Source organism: Felis catus, chromosome C1, assembly GCF_018350175.1.
Source record: "Felis catus isolate Fca126 chromosome C1, F.catus_Fca126_mat1.0, whole genome shotgun sequence".
Lineage (NCBI taxonomy): Eukaryota > Metazoa > Chordata > Mammalia > Carnivora > Felidae > Felis > Felis catus.
Genome location: NC_058375.1, coordinates 165,734,235 through 165,755,933, shown reverse-complemented (window position 1 = coordinate 165,755,933; position 21,699 = coordinate 165,734,235). Strand labels below are relative to the sequence as shown.

Below are 21,699 nucleotides of genomic sequence, written 5' to 3'. Positions count from 1 at the left end.
TTTAGAATGCTTCATGTGCTTTTATGGCACAAACCAATAAAAATATTTACTGGATCTATAAGTAAAAGTATATAAATTCTTATTTATCTTGCCACATAGAGGAGCCATGAAAAACATGGAAAGTTGAGTCTGTTTTTCTCCAAGAAGCTACCCAACGACATGCTGAGGCAAGAGCAGAGAAATGCTTAAGTTTCAGAAGTGACAGAGAGGCCCTACTATACTTTTGGGTGCACAGGATGGGAAATAGTTTCTATTGAATGCATGAATACCGAAATATTTATTCTGATCAGCTCACTGGAAAGTGATGATTGGGCGGTTAGCCACATATATGCCCATGGTGACAGATTACATTCCTAACTCCAATTAGCAAGCCAAGAAGAGTATGGAACAAAGGGAGAGAACATGGGATCAGGCCAGTAACATGAATGGAAAACCCAAACCAAACCATGTCCTGGTCAGTGGCTCACACCATCCTCTTCACCCCCAGTATGGCCCACTGTTGCCCTTAGCTTCTAATTTTAATGCCAGTGTTCAGGTTTTCCTCTCCCTGACTCTGTTCTCATGAGGGAGTGTGGAACTTTGTAACTGGGACCCATCATCCCAGCACACATAAGGCAGGGGCAGGTGGACTTTTACCAAAACTGGAAGTTGAGCTTCCATTTCTTTTTGATCCCCCAACATTATCCTTCTCTATCATTCACAGACCTCCAGGTGCCTTAGGCGTCATGGTTCAGCATTAGTGTTTGTTTATTTCTATGAATTGTTATTAGTGGAAATCCTTTGATAAGCCGTAATTTCAAGCTACAGAAACAAGGGAGGATGATGTTCCTTAGTCTTTAGTGGTTTGTTAATAAAGTGCAGAACCAACCCACCTGGTCCCTATCCATCATCAGGAGCTGATGTCCCAGACAGCCTTGCCTCTTGAAATATCACATCATGGTGATATTTCAGGCAAGCAGGAGAGAGAGCTCACCTGGAATTGTAGATCTACCCCCACATCCTGGCATGTATGCAGTTATCCATTAAATCCATGTTGAGATCATATTTGTGCATGAAGTTGCATTTTTTTTCTTTGCATTATTCTCGCCAAGAGTTAGGAATTTCTTTTTTTCTAATTTTATTTTTTGAGAGAGAGACAGAGAGACAGAGCGTGAGTGAGGGAGGGGCAGAGAAAGACACACACACACAGAACCTGAAGTAGGCTCCAGGCCCTGAGCTGTCAGCACAGAGCCTGATTTGGGGCTCAAACCCACAAATCATGAGATCATGACCTGAGCCGAAGTCAGACACTCAACCGACTGAACCACCCAGGTGCCCCAAGAGTTAGGAATCTCTGACAGTCTTTTGCAAATTTGTTTGTGAAATTAACATCTAAGTCTGCTCACTAAATCCAAACCTTTTTTTAAGTTTATTTATTTATTGTGTGTGTGTGTGTGTGTGTGTGTGAGAGAGAGAGAGAGAGAGAGAGAGCGCGGGGGAGGGGCAGAGAGAGGAAGGGAGAGAGAATCCCAAGCAGGCTCCACACTGTCAGTGCAGAGTCCAACACATGGCTCGATCCCACCACCAGCAGATCATGACCTGAGCCAAAATCAAGAGTCAGATGCTTAACCGACTGAACCACCCAAACACCTCACTAAATCCAAACCTTTGAAAAAATTATAGCATGCCAAGGCTAACAGCAGAAAAGTTAACAGTGTCAGATGAAGTTGTTTTGTTTATTTTCTAAGATGCCTGTGTTGTTCCAAAAATTAATATAGAGTGGGTACTGGTTAGAGTAGATGGTGTTTAAGCTATAAGAAGCTGACATTTGAAGTGTCCTTTTCTTTTAGGTAGAAACAATGTTGATCAAATCTACTTTATTTGATATAGGATCTCTATTATTTCCTAAAGGTTATTATTATTATTTCCTAGGTTATCCTCTATATATCTCTTTTGTAATATTGTCTAATTCCATATTCATCTTTGAGTACTCGTCAGGTGGACTTAGGGACTTGGATGAACTGCCAGTGAATGTAGAGTTTATCATCACTCACCACACAATTACAGAGTCCCTGCTATGTGTCCTACAAGCTGCTGGGCACCGTGGAGTGTGGAAGAAGTCTCAGTGGCTGTGCCTTCCTTCTCTTGGGTAATACTGCAGCAGAGAGGGGCAGCAAGGACTCAGGCAACACTCACAGTGCAGTAAGTTGTGGTTGAGGTGAGCAAGAGGCTATTAAGTTCCAACCAAGTATGTGAATCACAGAAGTACTGTACAGAGGGGATAGGTGGTTCTGGCAGGGCCAAGGCGAAAGGCAGCAATTTTCTGGCTAGAAAGACCATGCTGGATGGAAAGCACTTGCTTTAGGGACTTACCTCCTCCTTAGAGGGATGAAGCAGGCTATCTTGCCACTCAGAGTCACAGGGCCAATGAGCTCAGATTGGAGCCTCAACTCCAGGACCTCTCTGGAGGGGTCAGGGGCCTCTCTATGTGTCTCCTTCTACAAATAGCTCTGGTGATGGTACAAACAAATAGTGCATTAGGTTCACTCAAAATTAGAAGGCTACTTGACTCGCATATGTTACCTGATCTTGGATTTCTGCATACATGTGTGTCTATGTGTGGAGGAGTCACAAGAGTGGTTGGCAGAAAGTCCCACAAGCTCAAATCCACCAGAGGATGTTGTGGCATGGCTTGGAGCGAACTAGTAAAGTAACTTTCCATGAGATTATCAGGGCTCCATCCACTCATTCAATAAATGTTTCGTGAGTTTCTTCCAGGTACCAGGCACAGCCCACAATAGTAAAAACTATGCTGGACACCTAGGACACAAAAGTAAAGAAGACAGACACAATCCTTACCTTCCTGTATCAGACATTTAACAAATAATTACATAATGTATTACTGATGATGCAGGGATGTCATTATTCACTGCCGCACCTCTCTTAGGGAGCCGTAAGCTGGAGCTTCCCATCTAAGTTCAGGTGTGCGGCTCCCCCACCAGCACTTCTGTAAGTATGTAGGACCTTACCCCATTTTCTTGGCTTTATTGGTATCCTTAGATATTATGTATTTGGGGACTGAGCAGAGGTGTTGCTGCCCAGAGAAGTGTCACTCCCATTGAGTGATCAGTGGATTAGGTGCTGACATTGATGAGCTAAAGTCTTCACCAGTCCCCCATGGGAGGAGTAGCTGGTCAGTCCTCGAGTGCAAACAATGGGAGGTTTCCACTTGAGCAAAGGCAGCACAGTCCATGTGTGGATCCTGATTCAGCTACTAGGTGCTCCTGGGAGCTCAAATGATGCTTCCATGGGTCCTTTGCTAGATGCATCTACATCCTAGGCAAGTGCACTGGGATCAGCTTCCAGGCTCCCAGACACTCTCTCCTTCCTCTCTTACCCCATTCCGTGACCTCTGTGAGGTGGTGACATTCTTCCTTCCCCCTTTCTTTTCTCCCCCAGGAGCTCCTTTGGTTCTTTCAAAGTAGATCCTGATGGCCCATTGAATCAGAGCCCCACTCCACTGAGAACAAGTTCCTTTTCTTGGAGAACACAGAGGGCTGCTTGACAATCACATTTTCCCCAGAAGAGAAAGGGAAGGGTTTGCTGCTGAGTGAAGCAAAGAAAGGGAAAAACAAAGACAGTGTTTTTCCATATGAAGAGTCTCTATCACCTGCCACCACAAAAACTGTGACCAGAGCTTTGAAAGAGGGCTTCTGGGAGCTCTGACCACAAAGGACAGAGCATGGTTACCGCCCAGGTACAAGGGAGCAGGCTGGTGGACAGTGAGGAGGAGTCAGTCCTGGAATTACAGGCAAGGCAGGCTCCTGGGCTGTGGTCCAAGACTGCAGTGGGAGCTTGGCCAAGCTGGTACCTCACAGGCTCTAAAGGCTGATTAGGCAAGTCCTGAATCAAGCCATTTTCATCAACCTGGGGTCCTGCAGGTCTGTGCGTCCTGGTATTATGCCATCTTCAGGCGAGATGGGAACTCTACTCTGCCCATGCTGTGCTCTGCCTGGAATAGTCCATGTTTCCTAATGCTCCTGGTGAATTTGTATTCCTCCTTCAGTGCCTACATCAACTGATCCTCTTCCACTGTGTGGAGTCCTCCTATATGCTCCCTCCTCTTGTTGCCTCTGAACTTGATGCTTCTAATTTTTCACTAATCATTCTGTTCACTCTTCTTCCTCCCTGCATAGACCATGGACATCTCAGGAATGGAGTCTTCATCTTTTCTTAGGTTTCAATACAAGCTTTATGACCTTGAGAACCTTTTAATCATAGTAAATAGTTTTAACATTTTAAATTATTCTAAATATACTTTATAAAGCTGAAGTTTCACGATGATTTAAAATTAAAATTAAGGCAGTGGTACTAAACTAGACACATTTCATCAAACTCTCCCAGGGATTCCTATAGTGCCCTGTATTTCCCCCATCACAGCACTTACCACACTGTATTGTCATTGCCTGTTTGCTTCGTTGTGTCCCCTGACAGACTGTGAGCACAGGGACCACAGTGATTTCATAACTGTATCTGTAGCACAGTGCAGCGCCTGTCGTAGGCTTAGGCACCCAATACAGGTGTGTTGAATGAAACTGAACTAAATGCAGAGGTCTCCTAAGGGAGCAGGTAGAGTTGATTTTTCAGGGCCTAGTCACCAAAATCCTTTATGTCCACTCCTTCCTTCTTTGAGGCTGATATCAGTATAAAAAAAATTGGGGCGCCTGGGTGGCTCAGTCGGTTAAGCGTCCGACTTTGGCTCAGGTCATGATCTCGCGGTCCATGGGTTCAAGCCCTGCGTTGGGCTCTGTGTTGACACCTCAGAGCCTGGAGCCTGTTTCGGATTCTGTGTCTCCCTCTCTCTCTGACCCTCCCCCATTCATGCTCTGTCTCTCCCTGTCTCAAAAATAAATAAAAACTTTAAAAAATAATAATAATAACAAGTATAACAGCAACATGCCAACAACAACCATAGTTATAACAGTCACTATCACTTAGTGTTTCTTATTTTCAAGCACTGTGCTAGACTCTTCATGGATGTTATTTCATTTACTCCTCACAGCAACTGCACAACATAGGTTTATTATTATGTCTTCATGGAGGACGCTCAATCTCAGGCTTACTTCAGCTTCTTGCCCATGACCACTTAACAAGTAGGGTCGGGGATAGGATTAAAGCCCATATCTGCTGTGAAGAGGGTTCTAGGCAGCTACCAGATAAATTGAATAAGTAGCTTCAAGAAAAAACAATTACTAGAATCTAAACCACACTTTTTTGGAAACATCACTGTACAACACCCTGATTGAGTCAAACCTTTTTCTTAAAGGATAGCATTGTTAGGTTGATGTCCTATCAGTTGTTGGCAGTGAATTATTTTTTCCCAACATTTTATTATGAAAATTTTCAAACATAGAAAAAGTCAAAAGAATTGCGTAGCAAACCCTCATCAATCAGTGGCTTTTCACTTAGTTGGGCAACCCTTGTATTCTGCTTCCATTCCCCCAAATTTGCTCACCACCCAGAGCCACTCCATCTCTGAGTAAATCACTGCTGTACTTATTGAAGGGATAATGTTTACAACAATGGTTCTCAAATGTTAGCAAGCATCAGAATCACCTGGAGGGCTTGTTAAACACAAATAGAGTTTCTGATTCAGAATTTGCATTCATTTTTTTTATTTATTTTTGAAGGAGAGAGAGACAGAGTGTGAGTGGGGGAGGGGGCAGAGAGAGAGGGAGACACAGAATCTGAAGCAGGCTCCAGTCTCTGAGCTGTCAGCACAGAGCCTGATGTGGGGCTTGAACTCATGAACTGTGAGATCATGACCTGAGCCAAAGTCTATGCTTTACCAACTGAGCCACCCAGGCACCCCCAGAATTTGCATTTCTAACAAGCTCCTAGGTGATGATGTAGCTGGTCTGGAGTCCACACTTTGAGAATTACTGGCTTGGGGAAATTTTCCCTGAAAACCACAAGAGATGTTTCTCTCTAGACTCAGAGATAACATAGCTGTGTCTCTATGGGTTTCCTTAGCCCTTGTCTTTTTAAAAAATCTTGTGAACTCTGTAAATTATCTAACATACCAGATTCTCTTTGTAGTGGTTGCTGGGATGCTTACAGACAAATTTCTGACTATTCTTACAAATGTCTTGATGCTAGGGCATGCATTTTGTCTAGTAACTTCACTTCTGATCGTGATTTATATTCCTATCCTTAGCTTCCCTTTGATTTGTCCTTCTGGCCTATTTTTATTTTTCCTTATGCTTTGTTGTTGCATAGATTTTTGTAATCCACATTAAACCTTTTTTGGAATAAAGTTTATGTATATACCACTACCACTAGCAACAACAAAACAACACTTTGATATACCACATTGACTAAACTTTATTAAGAAAGTAGTAAACTTTTCTAACAGAAAAAAAATTTTTAAGAAAAATTACCTCAGAGTGCTCACCTCACTTAGGGACCACAGGCTTGATTTTATACTAAAGACTGAACACATCATCATCTCTCAGTGCTAATTCTATTTCACCTTACCCCATGCCTTTAAGACCATTGTAATGTACTTGATGCAAGATGGATTAATCTTGTACTCTTACTTTTAAAAAATTTTCTTTAGTAAAGAAACTACAGAAAACATGGTAATATATAAACAAATATTGCGCCAACTAACATGAGATATCTGTATGTGTTTAAGAAGAAATACTTGATACCTTTTTTTAAAAAAAAAACTTACCTTTTATCTTAAATGCCACATACTACAAAAAAATAAAATCTCCTTTAAAATGACTAGTTTCTTTGAAATGCAGTGTTTAAATGTTCAGTGCTGCAATGGAGACTGTTTAATTCATAAACATAAATAATAAGGGCACATTAGAAATATGAAAAGCCATTGTTAAAAAGACAGTCACATAAAAGAAAGTTTCTCTATTTCAAAAGGTAACGGTCACTCTGATGTTTCTTTTACTTTTGGTTCTCACCATGACAAGAAAAATTTGTAGGAACCATGCCTTCTAAGGCTTATGTTGTTGCATGAAAGAAAACAAAGATCTTTCCTGAGATCAATAGAAAACAGGTATAGCTAAGATTGTTTAACTAGGACTGCTCAAACAGAAATAAAAGAAAAGCCATAAGATTTTTAACTTCTGGTGAAATTTCTGAAAATCTCATGTTAAGAGATGATAAAAGTTTCATTCTCCTATTAAGAGATTCAAAGTTATAGGTCTACTCGAGTCTAGAAAACCAAAGTGAATTAAGCAATAATTGAGGATAATTAAATATTAGTAAGAAAAGGGACATATTTTGTACCTAGGAGCTAGTATTTCTTTAAACTTTCCTCTCTTTTTCAAGACAGTGATTTTTGACTACCAGTTTTCCTTGCTTTTATGCACTTAATAAAGACAAGTACATAAGATGCCCTTTGACTTACTATGTAATGGGAAGCTTTGGCCCTCTTTAGGTGAAGCTTAGGTATTCATGTGTACCAAGATTCTGGGAGGAAACAGCTGCCAGCATGTACATAACAGATTTTGAATGTGCGTAAGGATCACCTGGTGAGTTTGCCAAGCTACAGAACCCATGTTAAACTACAGAGGATTTAGAAGAAAGCTATGGACCCTCTTCCGCAAATCACAAATAATCACATTCAAACCAGTTGCACACATGCTTCAGGGACCTACTTACTGCTTTAATGTATATACTTAAAAACTCTGGAAGATAAAGTGACTGTAAATATTACAGTGATTTATATCACTACAGAGAAGGAAATCATTGCTATAGGATGAGATAGGAATGAATGAATGGGACTGAACTTGTAAAGAAGTTGAGGTTTGAATTTCTGTTGGCACAGAGTAAGAAAGAAGTCAAACCTAATGGGGGAGTAGGGGTAGAATAATCTGAAATGTGGAGGGAAAGATGAGAATAAGGATGATGAAATGCCCAACCTGATGCTTACATACAAGGCTAGACGATTGTAACACTGGATGGGCAATGTTTATGAAGAGCCTTGAATGCTGAGCTAAGGAATTTCACTTCATTCAGCAGGCCACATTGAACACTTACAGGTATTTGAAGAGGGAGTTACATGATAAAAATGGTGTAGGCTGAGTTAAAGGGATAAAGCCTATGTTTTAATACATAAACATGTTAAAATATGTTTATATTTTAATCTGAGATAAGATAGGACCTTACAATTCTTTTAAAAATATTTCTGGACAATTCTTAGGCATTTATATTCGTTCTTCTGTTCCGCATATAAACTGAGCCCGTCAGCTGCAGTGTTTGATCATCTCACTATTGTTTGTCTGGCTCCAGGAACAGGACTCAGATCTTCACATCACTGCCACACAGGCTACCAGCTGGCTCACAGACTTTGTGGCTTCTGGTGGTGTTTTTGCAGACAAGTGAGTGGGTGTTACCTGCCAATGTGCTAGGCCGGCACCTTCTCTGTGGGCCGCACGCTGTTGGGGCTTTGTAGCCCTCTTTCCTTTGAACTCTGCATCTTTCCCCACATGGTTCACGTGTTGTGGGTTCCCAAATATCCCAGCCTCCCTGTTTAGAAGTTGATTTAGGAAAGTAACACTATTCTGTACTAATAAGAAATTGTGTCCTCTTCCCCCCACCCCCCCCACCCCCGAACAAAAACAGAAATTCGTTAAAATGTCACTCTTCACCGCTGGAAATGTGACTATATACTATGGAAACAACTAGTTACTTCTAGTACTGTTAATCCCTCTAAAGCCTGAGTGCATCTGTGTGTGTTTTAAGCATTTCTCACCTGTGTCCCAAATGTCAGAGAAACCTTCCCAAATTTCTGACAGAAAGGATCCCATCTAGATAGAAGGATCCCTCATCTTCCTACTCTATACCCAACATCTCCCCTGTTTGCTGCTTCCCTTACTCTACACTTACCTTGCCTGGTCAAGGGTAGTATCAGCCCCATGAATGCTCTGCTGACCAGTTGGAAGCTAAAGTCATTTGCCTGAAGTCTTCTTCTGCTCCTTCAGAAGATTAGTTATTGTTTTCAGGATGGTCTTGTGAGTATTGAGCTGATTCTGTGTTCCCTCTAATCAAAACAAAGCTAACAACTGAGGCTATTCCTAAGGCAGCTGTGAGCTTAGAGACTTCCCAAACGAGTTCATAGTTCTGAAACATGGTCCCCTCAAGGGGATCAAGGCTGTTCATCATGAAAAATGGATTGATAGCTATCTGGATCTAAATCCCAAACACTACCCTGGTACATCCAAATTAGCTTGCATAGAACAGGGATGGGGGACCCTCTTGGCTTGATATCAGCCCATTTTTTAGAGGCAGTGTAGTGGTTAGGAGCCAGTCTCTAGAACCAGATGCCCCGGGTTCAAATCTGCCTCTGCCAATCACAACTGTGTGAATTTGAACAGATTGCCTATCATCTGTTCCAGTTGCCTCATGTGTAACATGGGATTAAAGATATTCCTTCCTTCTTAGGACCCTTGTGAGGAGCAAATGAGTTAATATGCGTAAGGTGCTAGAACAGTGCCTGGAATGTAGTAAGAGCTATAAAAGTGTGGCAATATAAGAGCTTTGGGATCCGTTCCACATCACCACAGCTCAGTCTCCTGTCTTCATTAATCCCAGGATCCTAAAGCCCCCACCTTCTGCTCTTGTCCATAGGGGGCAGTGAGTGAGTGGGCTGGATTGGCAACAAGTCATTTTTCCTTTGAAATGCTTGGGCTGGACCACCACCCACTTTGTTGTTTCTTCCCATTTTCTGAGCATCACAAAATGTAATATTCATGTGTCAGGGGATCCAGGATTGTATTTTAACATTTTACAGCCTCTTTGTAAAGCTACCTTTTCAATTTTAGAGGAGGCAGTTTTATGAGTCCCTTTGATAACCACTTAACTATTAAGACCCAAACAAAGAAGAGGAATGGTCAAAGGATATCAGGTACTCCCAGCCAGCTAGAGTCCCACTTCTTGAACATTATTCAAATTAGCTCCAGGACTCATAATTCTGTGTTTTCATTTATTGCTGCAGTAAAGTAAATGGTTCTTTTATCCAAATGTTATTTCCTGGCTATTAATTCAGTAGTTATTTTGGATTGTAGCACTCCTCTTTGATTTAGGGATATGGTGCCTTATAAATATTTAAAAGTTGAAGACTGACACTTGGAGAAATTGACTTTGATTTGTTTTGTTAATATCCCGTGTCTACAGTAATTATAGGTTTGGAAGATGTGGTCCCGTTCTCAACTTATCAAAAGACATGCAGAGCTTGTATTTCTATAACAAGGAAATTTGGCAACCGAAGGCTCTTCCCAAATCTTTTGCAAACTAGATCTCCATGCACACCTGCTCAGGACACACACTACTCTTAATTCTTCATGATTTCCTCCAGAAGCTGCTCTTGAAACCAGGAATGTGGATGAAAACTATCTATACTTCTCAAAATAGCTGCAACTGGTCATTTCTGAAAGGCTTGGGACTTTCTCTGCATCTACAAGTGCCAGCAAGGGTTTACGACAGGGCTCAGGGTGATCTATAGACTGGTATGATTTAACTGTGGATCAATCAACCTATTAGGGGAAAAAAGACAAGGTCAATAAGTATGGGTCTTGGTGAACCAGAGGTCACCCTACATTTTTCAACCTAATGTTCTTATTTCCTTTCCATTAACATTTCATAATGAAAAAATGCCTATATTCTTTAATTTTTAAGATAATTAAGTGAATTTAGTGCCTTTGAAGTGTAGAGGATTTATAATGGCGTCAGGGAATACACTATTAATAATCTACAAGACAGAGGCCACCTGGAGAGCAGCACAGGCTCCATTGCCATTTATGCTCCTCAGCAACCAACTGCGGGGGGGGGGGGGGGGGTTAGACTTCCTTTGCCAACTCAGAACCAGACTCTTCCCCTGGGAGCAGAAAAACTTGTGTCTTTTGGGACAAGGCTTTGACCCTCTTGGGAAGTGACCCTCTTGGGAAGTGGTTTTCCAGTTGTATTAGGGTTTGAACTTGAACAAACTACAACAAGCACAGATACTCTAAGTACATAGACATCCATGAAACATGTGGTGGAAGCAGAGCGTCCTTCTGGCATTTCCCTCAAGAAAGAAACACAGCAGCCACCTCTAAGATTGTTACAGCCTAAAAGGCAAGGTCAGGATTGACACACATGAGCACACAGGGGTACAGAATAAGAGAAAGGTGTGCATGGTTGCCACCAGGCCCATGCACAGAGAAACAAAGGTTTCTAAAAACCAGAGGTTGGCCTACTTCTGAGTTCTCCAGGCTGATCATTTAAGGCATCATTTAATAAACATAATTCCAATAATTTTTGGACAATGGTAGAATAAACTCATTTTCTTCTGTTCCTTCCTCGGGCCCCACTAAAAAACAATAAAGGGATTTTTTTTTAAGGCATAAATTCTCAAAAGCAAAGAAATTAGGAGAGGACTGGACAATACCAAAATTTCGAAAGCTAGAAAACAGATGGATGAGTATTAAGTAATTTAGCAAACCCAAGAAAGCCAAAATAAACCAACGATGGGAAAAGCTGAGAAGCAAACCAATTTATACCACAAAGCCCCTCTTAGATAGCTCCACAACTGGCTAATTAAGTACCTTTAGAAGTGGGGATGAAGGTGGGGCTATGTACAGGAAAACAGGGAATCTAAGAAGCAGTGACATCTCCAGGTCCTTTGCCTCACACCTCCACTTCATAAACACTGGGAGCTGTGTTGGCTTAAGATGGTATAATAGCTGCTCTTGGGGTTCGGAAGACACCAGCATGGAGCTTGAGGGTGGGAGTGTATGCTGAAGACACTGTTGAATGAAAAGCTAGGAACCCATGCTGAGGTTCTTCCCCCAACCCCCTTCCCAGCCAGGCTCCACCCACAAGATTCTTCTCTGGGGAATCTGAGTAGCTAAAGAGCAAAGCTCTAAAGGTACCCGCATTTGGTGGCTTTCCCAAGGAAACAGGTCAGTTAGACTCCCCCTCCAGAGAAGGCAGCAGAAGCTCTAACAGGAGCTATAGAGCCTGACTTGTAAACTGAAATTCAAAGATGACCACATAGCTAAGGAAAACCTCTAACACTCTAAAGCCTCTAATATATGAAAATGATTGCTCAAAAGATAAGCTGATTGAGACAGAGACTAAACCATCAGCAAATAAATGGATAAAGAAAATGTATTACAGTTGAACCTTGAATAACATGGGGGTTAGGGGCACCAACCCCCATGCAGTCAAAATAATGCATGAAACTTTTGACTTCCCAAAAACATAACTGCTAATAGCCTATTGCTGACCATAAAGAGTCGGTTAAACATACTTTGTATATTGTATTTATTAGGTACTGTATTCTTACAATTTTGTTAAGAAAATCATAAGAAAGGGGCATCCAACTCTTGATCTTGGCTCAGATCATACCTGTATCAGGCTCTGTGCTGACAGCGTGGAGCCTACTTGGGATTCTTTCTGGCCCTCTCTCTCTGTCCTTCCCCTGTTTGCACACACACTCTCTCTCTAAAAATAAATAGACTAAAAAATAATAATTTTTTTAAAGAGGATCAAAGAAAGAGAAAATACATTTACAGTACTATGCCTTACTTATTGAAAAAAGACACATACAGGGGTGCCTGGATGGCTCAGTCAGTTAAGCGTCCGGCTTTGGCTCAAGTCATGATCTCATGATTCATGGGTTCGAGCCCCATGTCAGGCTCTGTGCTGACAGCTTGGAGCCTGGAGCCTGCTTCAGATTCTGTGTCTCCCTCTCTCTCTGCCCCTCCCTAACTCGCACTCTGTGTGTGTGTCTCTCTCTCTCAAAAATAAATAAACATTTAAAAATCTTTTTTTTAAAAAAGACACATATAAATGGACTCATGCAGCTCAAACCCATGTTGTTCAAGGGTCAGCTGCATACACATACTGTGGAATATTAGCCGTAAAAAAGAAGGAAATGCTGTCATATGGTACAGCATGAATGAACTTTGAAGAAATTATGCTTAAGTGAAATAAGCCAATCACTGAAAGACAAATGCTACATGATCCCACTTATATGAGGTATCTATAGTAATCAAACTCATAGAAACAGAAAATAAAATGGTGACTGCCAGAGGCCTGAGAGGAGAGAAGATGGGGAGTTGTTTACTGGGTGCAGAGTTTCAATCACACAAGATGAAAAAGTTCTAGATGCCTATCGTACAACCATGTGCATATAGATAATACTGTACTGCATTTATTATTGTTCTTCTGTGTTGTGGGGAATAACCAGTGTTTAGATTTTAATCTAGAAATGTAAGCTGTTATGGAGGAGCATGCAGTTGGGAAGGAAGTTCCAGAATGTTTAGAATGTCCAGAGTTGGATTTCATTGCTCAGCCAAAATAATCCCAGGGTACAGATTACCCCTTGCATAATTTATACCCAGCAATTAGACTAGAAATATGAATCCAGAATGTCTCTGATAACCTGAAAAGGTGGAAATGATTCCCTTACCAAGAGTGTCCCAAAGGATATGGTTAAACTCAATGAAATCAGCATGAAAATGATCCCCAAGGATTTTTTCTTCCCTTTAAATTTGTGTGGGGCAACTGATTGACAGCTGCCTAATGTGAGTGTTTTGAAAACCCTGTATATGTATGACCAGTATTGTAATTAACGTTGTGTTGTTGATATAGAATGAAACTAAATGATATTGTAAATTTATTCTTTTGATGAAACATATGTTTGTGCTGATCCTCCAAACAATTATATTTTATTAAGAGAACATTTTGTGCCAGAGATGTGATGTCTGATCCTTTTCATCCTTCTGAATATACAGAACACATGGTAACAAAGCGCATGTGCACAGCTACAGGATATAAGGATACAAGAAACAAGGATTTAAGAATACAAGAAACAAGGCAAAGCAGTGTATTCCCATGTCCTCCTCTGAATAGCAGCAATTAAAATTCACAGCTGCTGGCTGCCCAGATGTTTCTTGCATTTAGTGCTTTGTAATATGCATCAGTATATATTGTATGGCTGCAGTTTCAGTAAACTAGACAGCTTTGTATTCTAAATTCTGCAGACTAGATCCAGTGTGTATATTTTTTCTTCAGATTAGCTTCCTTCCCCCCTCCCACCCTCTTCATTTGCTTGGGGCATTTGCAGTTCAGAAACAAAAGACATTTCCAGCTCAGAGTTTAGCTGTATCAGAGTGTAAGTGCAGGTCAGGTCTGATTTATGTCGCATGTCTGATAAGCAGGAAAGGAGAGCAAGATGAGGGTTTTGGAAAAGCTGGTGAACTTGGCTTGACTTATGTCTTCTGTTTTGTAGGCAGCCAACATCCCTCTGGTGTCAGAACTTGCCATCGATGACATACATTTTGATGACTTTTCTCTTGATGTTGACGCCATGATCACAGCTGCCCTGCGGATGTTCATGGAGCTGGGGATGGTACAGAAATTTAAAATTGACTATGAGGTAAGATGTTCCATGTTGGGTGACCCCAGGAGTGTACATGGGACAACATGGTAGCCAGGTTTCCCAAACTGAGTGTGATAATACTCAGCCTGCACACCTCATGGGATTGCCATGAGAATCATGGGAGCTTTGTGGGAGGACTTTGGTTGTTGAAGATCACTCAGACAGAAGGCATCGTTTTGATGACAGCCCACTGGAGACACATACAACTGCCTGATACAACCTCTCCCTTCCCATTTCAGACACTATGTAGGTGGCTCTTGACAGTGAGGAAAAATTATCGAATGGTTCTGTACCACAACTGGAGACACGCCTTCAATGTGTGCCAGCTGATGTTTGCAATGTTAACAGTAAGTGTGTTCAGTGGTGGTGGAAGGTCATCTGTCATTTGTATGGACCTACAGCCTTCTCCTTCATATTTCAATTTCTCTGACAAATTGCCATATGATTTATTTTACACTAGAACTTACCTGCCCTGGTTATGGGAGTATATATTTCACAACAATTTCTGAACTTTAAAACTGTAAAATCACTGACACCTTGAAGCAGGTGTAGTCTTGGAATGATTGCTTGAGTCTCTTTTCAATGTTTTATCTCGGGAAACTGGTTCTTTTTACAAAAGAAATGCTTGGATTTTCAAAGTAATCTTTTTGCAGAGGATATGGGTATGAGTAACAGAACAAAGAGATCACTAGGTAAGACTCTCTAAGCTGGTGGAAAGCCATAGTAGGGGTGTGTGAGCATTACCCACAGGCACATGGAAGTCCTGAGAGAATGCCAGGGAAGATGGCAAAACATAAGTATTTACATGTAAACATATATGTTTACTTTCAAGCTGCTGACTCTATATGTGTATGTGTATTAACATATTTACCGTATAAAATAGAACACAAGTTTCAGATTATTATAACATAAATTTAAGTAGCTTCCATCTTTGTAACCACACTAAAATTAAAACCCAAGATAGGGAACTCCAAATGACATACATTTTCCTTTGGCCAGATGAATAAGGACTGTCTGCACCTTCCTTATGAAGTGTCTGCCCCGTTCTCTGCCTATTAAAATTTTACTCATCTGCTAAGGCATTGATCTAATGCCAGTTTTTCCCCAAAGTCTTCCCCTTTCTCCCCAAACATCAATAATTACTTCTGTCTCTGCACTTTGTCTAGTACAACATGTCTTTCTGCTGTGTGTTTTAAGGCACAGATCTCTCATTCTCATGCTATAGAATCAGCAGCTTGAAACTAAAGAGACAATTTCTTATTCTTTCAACATTTACTTGCTTGCCCAACATTTGTTTATTGAGGGCCTCACCAGCATTTTGCATGCAATCATGCACTTGAAACGTTTGCAACAGATGTGTGTTAGATCAACTTGAACTCAAGTGTGCATATAGCATGAAAAGATGGGACCAAAATGTCTTCACTTTTATACTTGAGAACTTGTTTTGGGGTCCTCAACTGCTTAAGGACTAACAGATTGGCCTAGAAAAACTGGACTGGCCCTGTTCTTCTGTAATGTACCCCATAAAAGCAGTTGGTCAGTCAAATGAGGGAGGAAGATGCTTTGAACTATTAGCCTTAATTGCTTGAGGACCAATGTTGCTTTAAGAAAAATAAATTAACCGCTTTCATCTTGCTTTTCCGTATCAGATCTCGGTAGACAAAGAATAATTTTCTGTGTGCAGAGTTTATGTGTCTAGCTCACAGAAGACATTCAATAAAGAAATTAACGTGTTATTTTGGAGAACCTCTGGATTTATGGTGGATTGCCAAAAATAAGTAAGCAGGAGCCTTGTTCAATGAAGGAAAAAAGGAATGGCCTTGATACTGTGAGTTAGAGATGTCAAAGATAGAAACAGACTTCTATGACAAGCCTTAAAATAGTTGGGATGGGGGAAGTTAGCAAGAGCAATGGCGTTGAGGAGGACACTTAGGAGTAGAAGAAAATACATACAAGTTTTCTTCAGTAAATGTTTCCAAAATACAGACAATCTGGATCCTTTTCAACAACTTGAAGAAAGCAGAACTCTCAAACTCTGTCTCTACAATGGGGGTATTCATACTTCCAGAATATTCCAAGGGTATAGTTATTTTTGCAAGCCTGTTCAGCAACCTTGAAGAGTAGCACTGTGTGAGAGGTTTTCAGTTTTGTTTTTGTATTAATGCTAGCTCAAAAAGAGGAGCATTCTCTGTTAACGTTCCCACCCTGACTTTGAAAAGAATACATTGGTGAATGTTAGTTTTTCTCCCTCACGTTGAATTGAGAAGCCACATCTGGAAAAGATATTATTTCCTGCTCATTAAATTTTGCTGAACTTGACTAAGGGTTACAATAGGTTGAAAATGTCAACTTCTGTCCCTAACACAAGCCGTCTCTTCAACTTGACCATGGGCAGCCTGGTTAATGAGAATTTTTTAACTAAGAAAATAATTATAGAGATGAAAAAAAGATTACTTGGTCAGTGACGAAAAGGGTGAATTTAATTTACTCATCAATTCTAATTTCTGTAATACAACCTCAGCCTATGGCAAAATGATAACCTCCTCACACTCCTGAAGACCGTTAGGAGCTTTCGCTGTTTTGTTCTCATCAGTGATTGTATTTGCATTTGAGTTATCTCATATTGCATTTCCATGTGTTGAATTAGAAACAAGATACTCTCTTAATATAAAAAAAAAAAAAAAATCACCACGCACCCACCACTGGATTTGGCCTGAATCCCAAAGCCAGAAGAGCATGGCGCACATATGCTAAGTTTTCCTCTAGATGGCGCTCCAAGGCAAAGTTTCCCAGCCAGTTGCCAGGAAAGAAGAGGGAAAAAACCTTCCCAACCTTCCCTCAAAGTATTTCTTTTCTTCTAGGACAAGAGATTATAAGGCACACACTGCAGCACTCTTTTCTTTAAAGAGGCACCAACAGAACCAGTGTGTCCAAAAAGAGCCCCTCCTATCAGGATGAGCTGTATTCTGACTGCCTTGCCCATCCAGCTGTTAGCACGAATAATACATGCGACCTTACATCTGTGGGTGTGTGTGTATTTTTCTAAGCCCATTGTCTCTGAGAGTGGGAAGATGCATAGTCCTGTATCATTGCTGAGCAAATTATGACACCATGTACAACAGGACAAGCAAATTGTAAATATACACAGCAGCTTCCAAACCTTTAACCCTGAAGTCATTTTGAATATGAAAAATAAACTTACTGACTCAGAATTACATTTTGCAAAAGTATTCAACCGCATGTCTAGGTAACGAATAGGTTTTGTTCCTTTGGCAGGGGAGAAAAAAAAGAATGGACCACTTTGAAGAATAGGCGATTTGATGTAAAAGGGTGGAAATTTAGCTCACTGGGAACCCTACTAATGATTTCCTAATTTATTCCATGCCTCTGGCCTGAAATTCCAAATTTTGAAATGAAAGCTTCAATATTATTCTTTGCTTCTAAAGAGATGTTTATATAGTTAAAATTTACCAAATATTTTGGATTCCTTGAATAAATACAGCATGTAGTGCCAGCTACTATTTGTGGTTAAAACAAGGAATAAAAACCTGCAGATCAAGAATAATTATACAAATTCTCTTTGTTTGTGGAAGCTTGTAGAATAAATATTCCATTAAGCACATACATAATGAAAGATGAGAATGCATTTCTTATATTAACATGCAGACCAGATAAAGAAAATGGCTGTGCTTTTGTTTGTATTCTGTAAAATAAAAGGTATGTGGTGGTGCTAAGGTTGCAGAGACATTTTTTGGTTTTATAAATGATGTATGAGTTCTGACAGATTCTCCAGGGGCGGGGGGAGAAAAAGGTTTCCTTAAGAGTCAGTGTTCTTTACTATCCCATAAATGTACTCATTAGCACTTTGGGCCATGCCCTGCATCCTGTAGGGCTCAATAGAGATTCATTTGAATGAGTGAATTTAGTTGAGAGTGATATTATTCATGTTGCTTAGTGTCCAGTTTTTTAAAAAACTATAAAACGATGAACAACTATCACTGTTAGAAATCTTGTTTTTCCTTCATATCACACTAAGGTTCAGCTAGGGTTCATATAGAATATTATGATCCTGCAGAATTCACTGGATATGAAAAGAGAAGAGCACATCTTCACATTAAAATTTATGGTGCTGCTGGCAGTGTGGCGCTGGTGGGGGATTGCAGTTAAACACTAATAATAACCAAGTATCACAGCAAACACATTGACACCCCCTGACATTTACTGGGGGCTTCTTAAATCTTAAATGTGGAGGTAGCGTGTTTAAGTCCATATTTGTGTTGTCAACAAGGTTATTTTCAGAGATAAGCCAAGGCATTTTATTGATCATTCAAACTAGAAAGCAGAAGGGACGTTTAGGGAGAAAAATCCGTCCTATTCACCAGCTTGAAGATAATGTGCTGTCTGCTGTCTGCCATTTTCAGAGAAGTCCTTGATTTTTGAGATAGAAAATTTATTCTGGAAGGAGATCTGAGAAGCACAATTAGAACTCTCCTCCCCACCACCCCACCACCCCCAACCTCCCAAGAAGGACAGAACCAATTAAATTTTTTTAGAACCAATTTAATTTTTGAATAAAATTGTTTTCACTAAGTAACCAGAATCCCAATGTCAACAGGAATCTAATTTCTTTGTAGATCGTAACATTGTGAGGTGCAAAGACCTGTTTTGTTCTGTAATTGTGTATAATAAAGTGACAAACAATAATCATGTTTATAATTATCAAACATCATTGTATTTCGTTTTCAATGTAAGTAGTAACTACTCTACCTGCCTTAAAATAAATGGTAGCATTATCATAATAATGCAATAAAATCTGCATGTTAGAAAAGCCAGTTCTTTAATCTTCCTGTAGGTATGTCTTGACTTCCAGTGTAACTTTAAAAGATGGTAAATATTTAATTTAAGAAAAGAGTGATTGTCAATGTATTTGCAGATTATCAGTACTGGGCACTATAAATTAACTATGGAGCTAATCAATTTGAATACTGTTTAAATTACATTTATGACTCCTGCTTTTTAATCATTTAAGAACATTTCTATTTTTATTCTCTCTGGCCACCTCTGAGAGCCCCAATTAGGCACTCCATGCTTCTAGTTGACATTCCCTTTATCCACATTTATTTTATAAAAGGGAAAAGGCAAAGCCACACATAATTAAGAACCTGTGTGCTAATAACCAAACATACAATTGGGCAGAAGGATAATCCAATCCATTTCCTCACACAGGAGAGTAACCTCCATAACTCACTTTAAGCGCTGCCATTCATGAGTTATGGGTCATTCCCTTTCTAGTGAAAATAAATTCTCCCGCACCATCAGCCAGAGCTGGGTATTTTTCTTAGGACATGTAAATTGTAAAAGTGTATGAACATAATCACATCCAGCATTTCGGGGAACATATAAGCTCTTGCTTATGGACACAGGCTGGTAAGGAAATGAATGTGGTTTCAGGGTTGGGGCTGCCTAGTTACAATATAGGATTTTTGATTAAAGGGAATTTATTCTTGAGATTTTTACGGTGTTGGTAAACTGCTTAATCTGTCGCTTTGTGTTTTATGACACCAGCCGCGTCCTCCAGGTCAGGGAGACCCAGCAGCAGAGCCAGGATCGTTTATCACAGCCTCCATTTTCCACGGTTTATAACTTAGTGATGGCACTTTCTTGGGGCTGAAAACTGGTACTTCAGGGTGTCAAGTTGGGAGCTTTAAAAAGTTTTAATTCTTCATGAGTCCCGTGTTCAATTTTGGCTCAGTGATGGCTAATACAAATTTGGGTAATCTTTGAAGAGCCATCATATTCTTGAAATTCATCAGCCTGGCCTCTTGTACTCGGAGAGGTCTATCTCTGCACAATTAATGTTTGCCAAGTAATCGGCCTCATTTTCTGTACTCACAAACTACATGTTGTATTATATTCAGTTCAGTAGTAATTTATCATAAACTATAAACTATCTTCCCAAACAGGAACAAAAAAAAAATCTCTGCCCTCAAAATATTGCAAAGCACATATATTTTTAGTGTTGAAAGCTAAGTCCTTAAGAATCAAATATGCTTTTTCTTGTTTCTTCTTGAAATACAATGTGTGCTGCATGCATGCAGATATATTTCTTATATTATCTAAATTGAAGTAGAAACTGGGGTTTTTTTTTCAAGCCTTGTTAAGATACCTACCTGAAAATTCCCATAATTATACCATTTGTATATCTTTTTACACATTTTATCAAAGTATGAGAGCAGAGGTGTTTGGCCAGTTTTTGACTACATCAGATCTTCTTGAGAATGAAACAAAGTGTGTTGACACATGCTGGAGGTTTGCTTTAAAAGACTCTAGCACACAAACCAACAAAACAATACATGTGAACAGAGAGGTGAAACAAGACCAGCAAACCATGGATCTTGTTGAAGTTAGATAATGAATATGTGGGGGGTCATTATAGTATTCTAGTCTGTGTATGCTTTTAACTTGCCAAAATAAATTATTTAAATTATGGTGGTAAGTAGATTAAAAATTAAGTCTTGGAAGTGGTTAAAAAATAACCCAATAAAATTTATTAAAATCAACCCAGTTTTTTTTCATGCACCAAGCATTTTTCTCAACACACGTAATTACACCAGACAGACCACTAAGTTTTGCCTTTCTCAGACTTACATGAGCAAACATTTGCCACATTATTTTAGGTTAAGAGTCACAGTATGTCCAAAACATGACTTAGGTTTTACAGTTTGATGAAAAGTGCCTTCAGAGGCTTCTGCTTGTAACAGAAAGTATTTAACAGAAAGTATTTAAATATAGACTGTAAGGTTTTTCCAACTTTTAGCTTGGTAAGGGAAGGGTCATTGTAGACTTAATCAGTATTTGGCTGCATTCATCTTGAGGAAAAAGAGAAGCAAATTTGATCAAACTACCCCACTCTCATGGATAATTAGACAAACTACAACTGGTTTGTGTAACATTACATGCTTTGTTAAAGAGACACATAAACATAGTGCTGGATGTTGGTCCCCTAACAGCTGGAAAGGTTCTGGTCTCTGGACCTCAAAAATAGGACCGAAGTGCCTCTTTTTCAGCTCAGCACACTGTAAATATTATGGTAAATATTACTGTAAATACCAGAGGGGTATAACCATTAAATCTAGATGCTCTGGTTTGTGAAGTAGGGTTTTTTCCCTAGTAGACGATTGTGGCTATTAACACCTGTTCTCTCCCTGGTTGACAAAGGTAGGATTCTTTTTTTTTTTTTTTAATTTTTTTTTTTTTTTACATTTATACAT

General features: G+C 39.9%; 1 protein-coding gene across 6 annotated transcripts in view; it reads left to right on the top strand.

The window, feature by feature from the left end:
- Positions 1-21,699, top strand: part of PDE11A (phosphodiesterase 11A) — a 404,325-nt gene that overhangs the window by 300,761 nt on the left and 81,865 nt on the right. For all 6 annotated transcript variants that reach the window (XM_045033997.1, XM_045033994.1, XM_003990898.6 and 3 more), the window contains exons 11-12: positions 14,279-14,425; positions 14,668-14,775. In XM_045033997.1, coding sequence (XP_044889932.1) covers positions 14,279-14,425; positions 14,668-14,775 — 255 coding nt within the window. The remainder of the gene's footprint in view (positions 1-14,278; positions 14,426-14,667; positions 14,776-21,699) is intronic.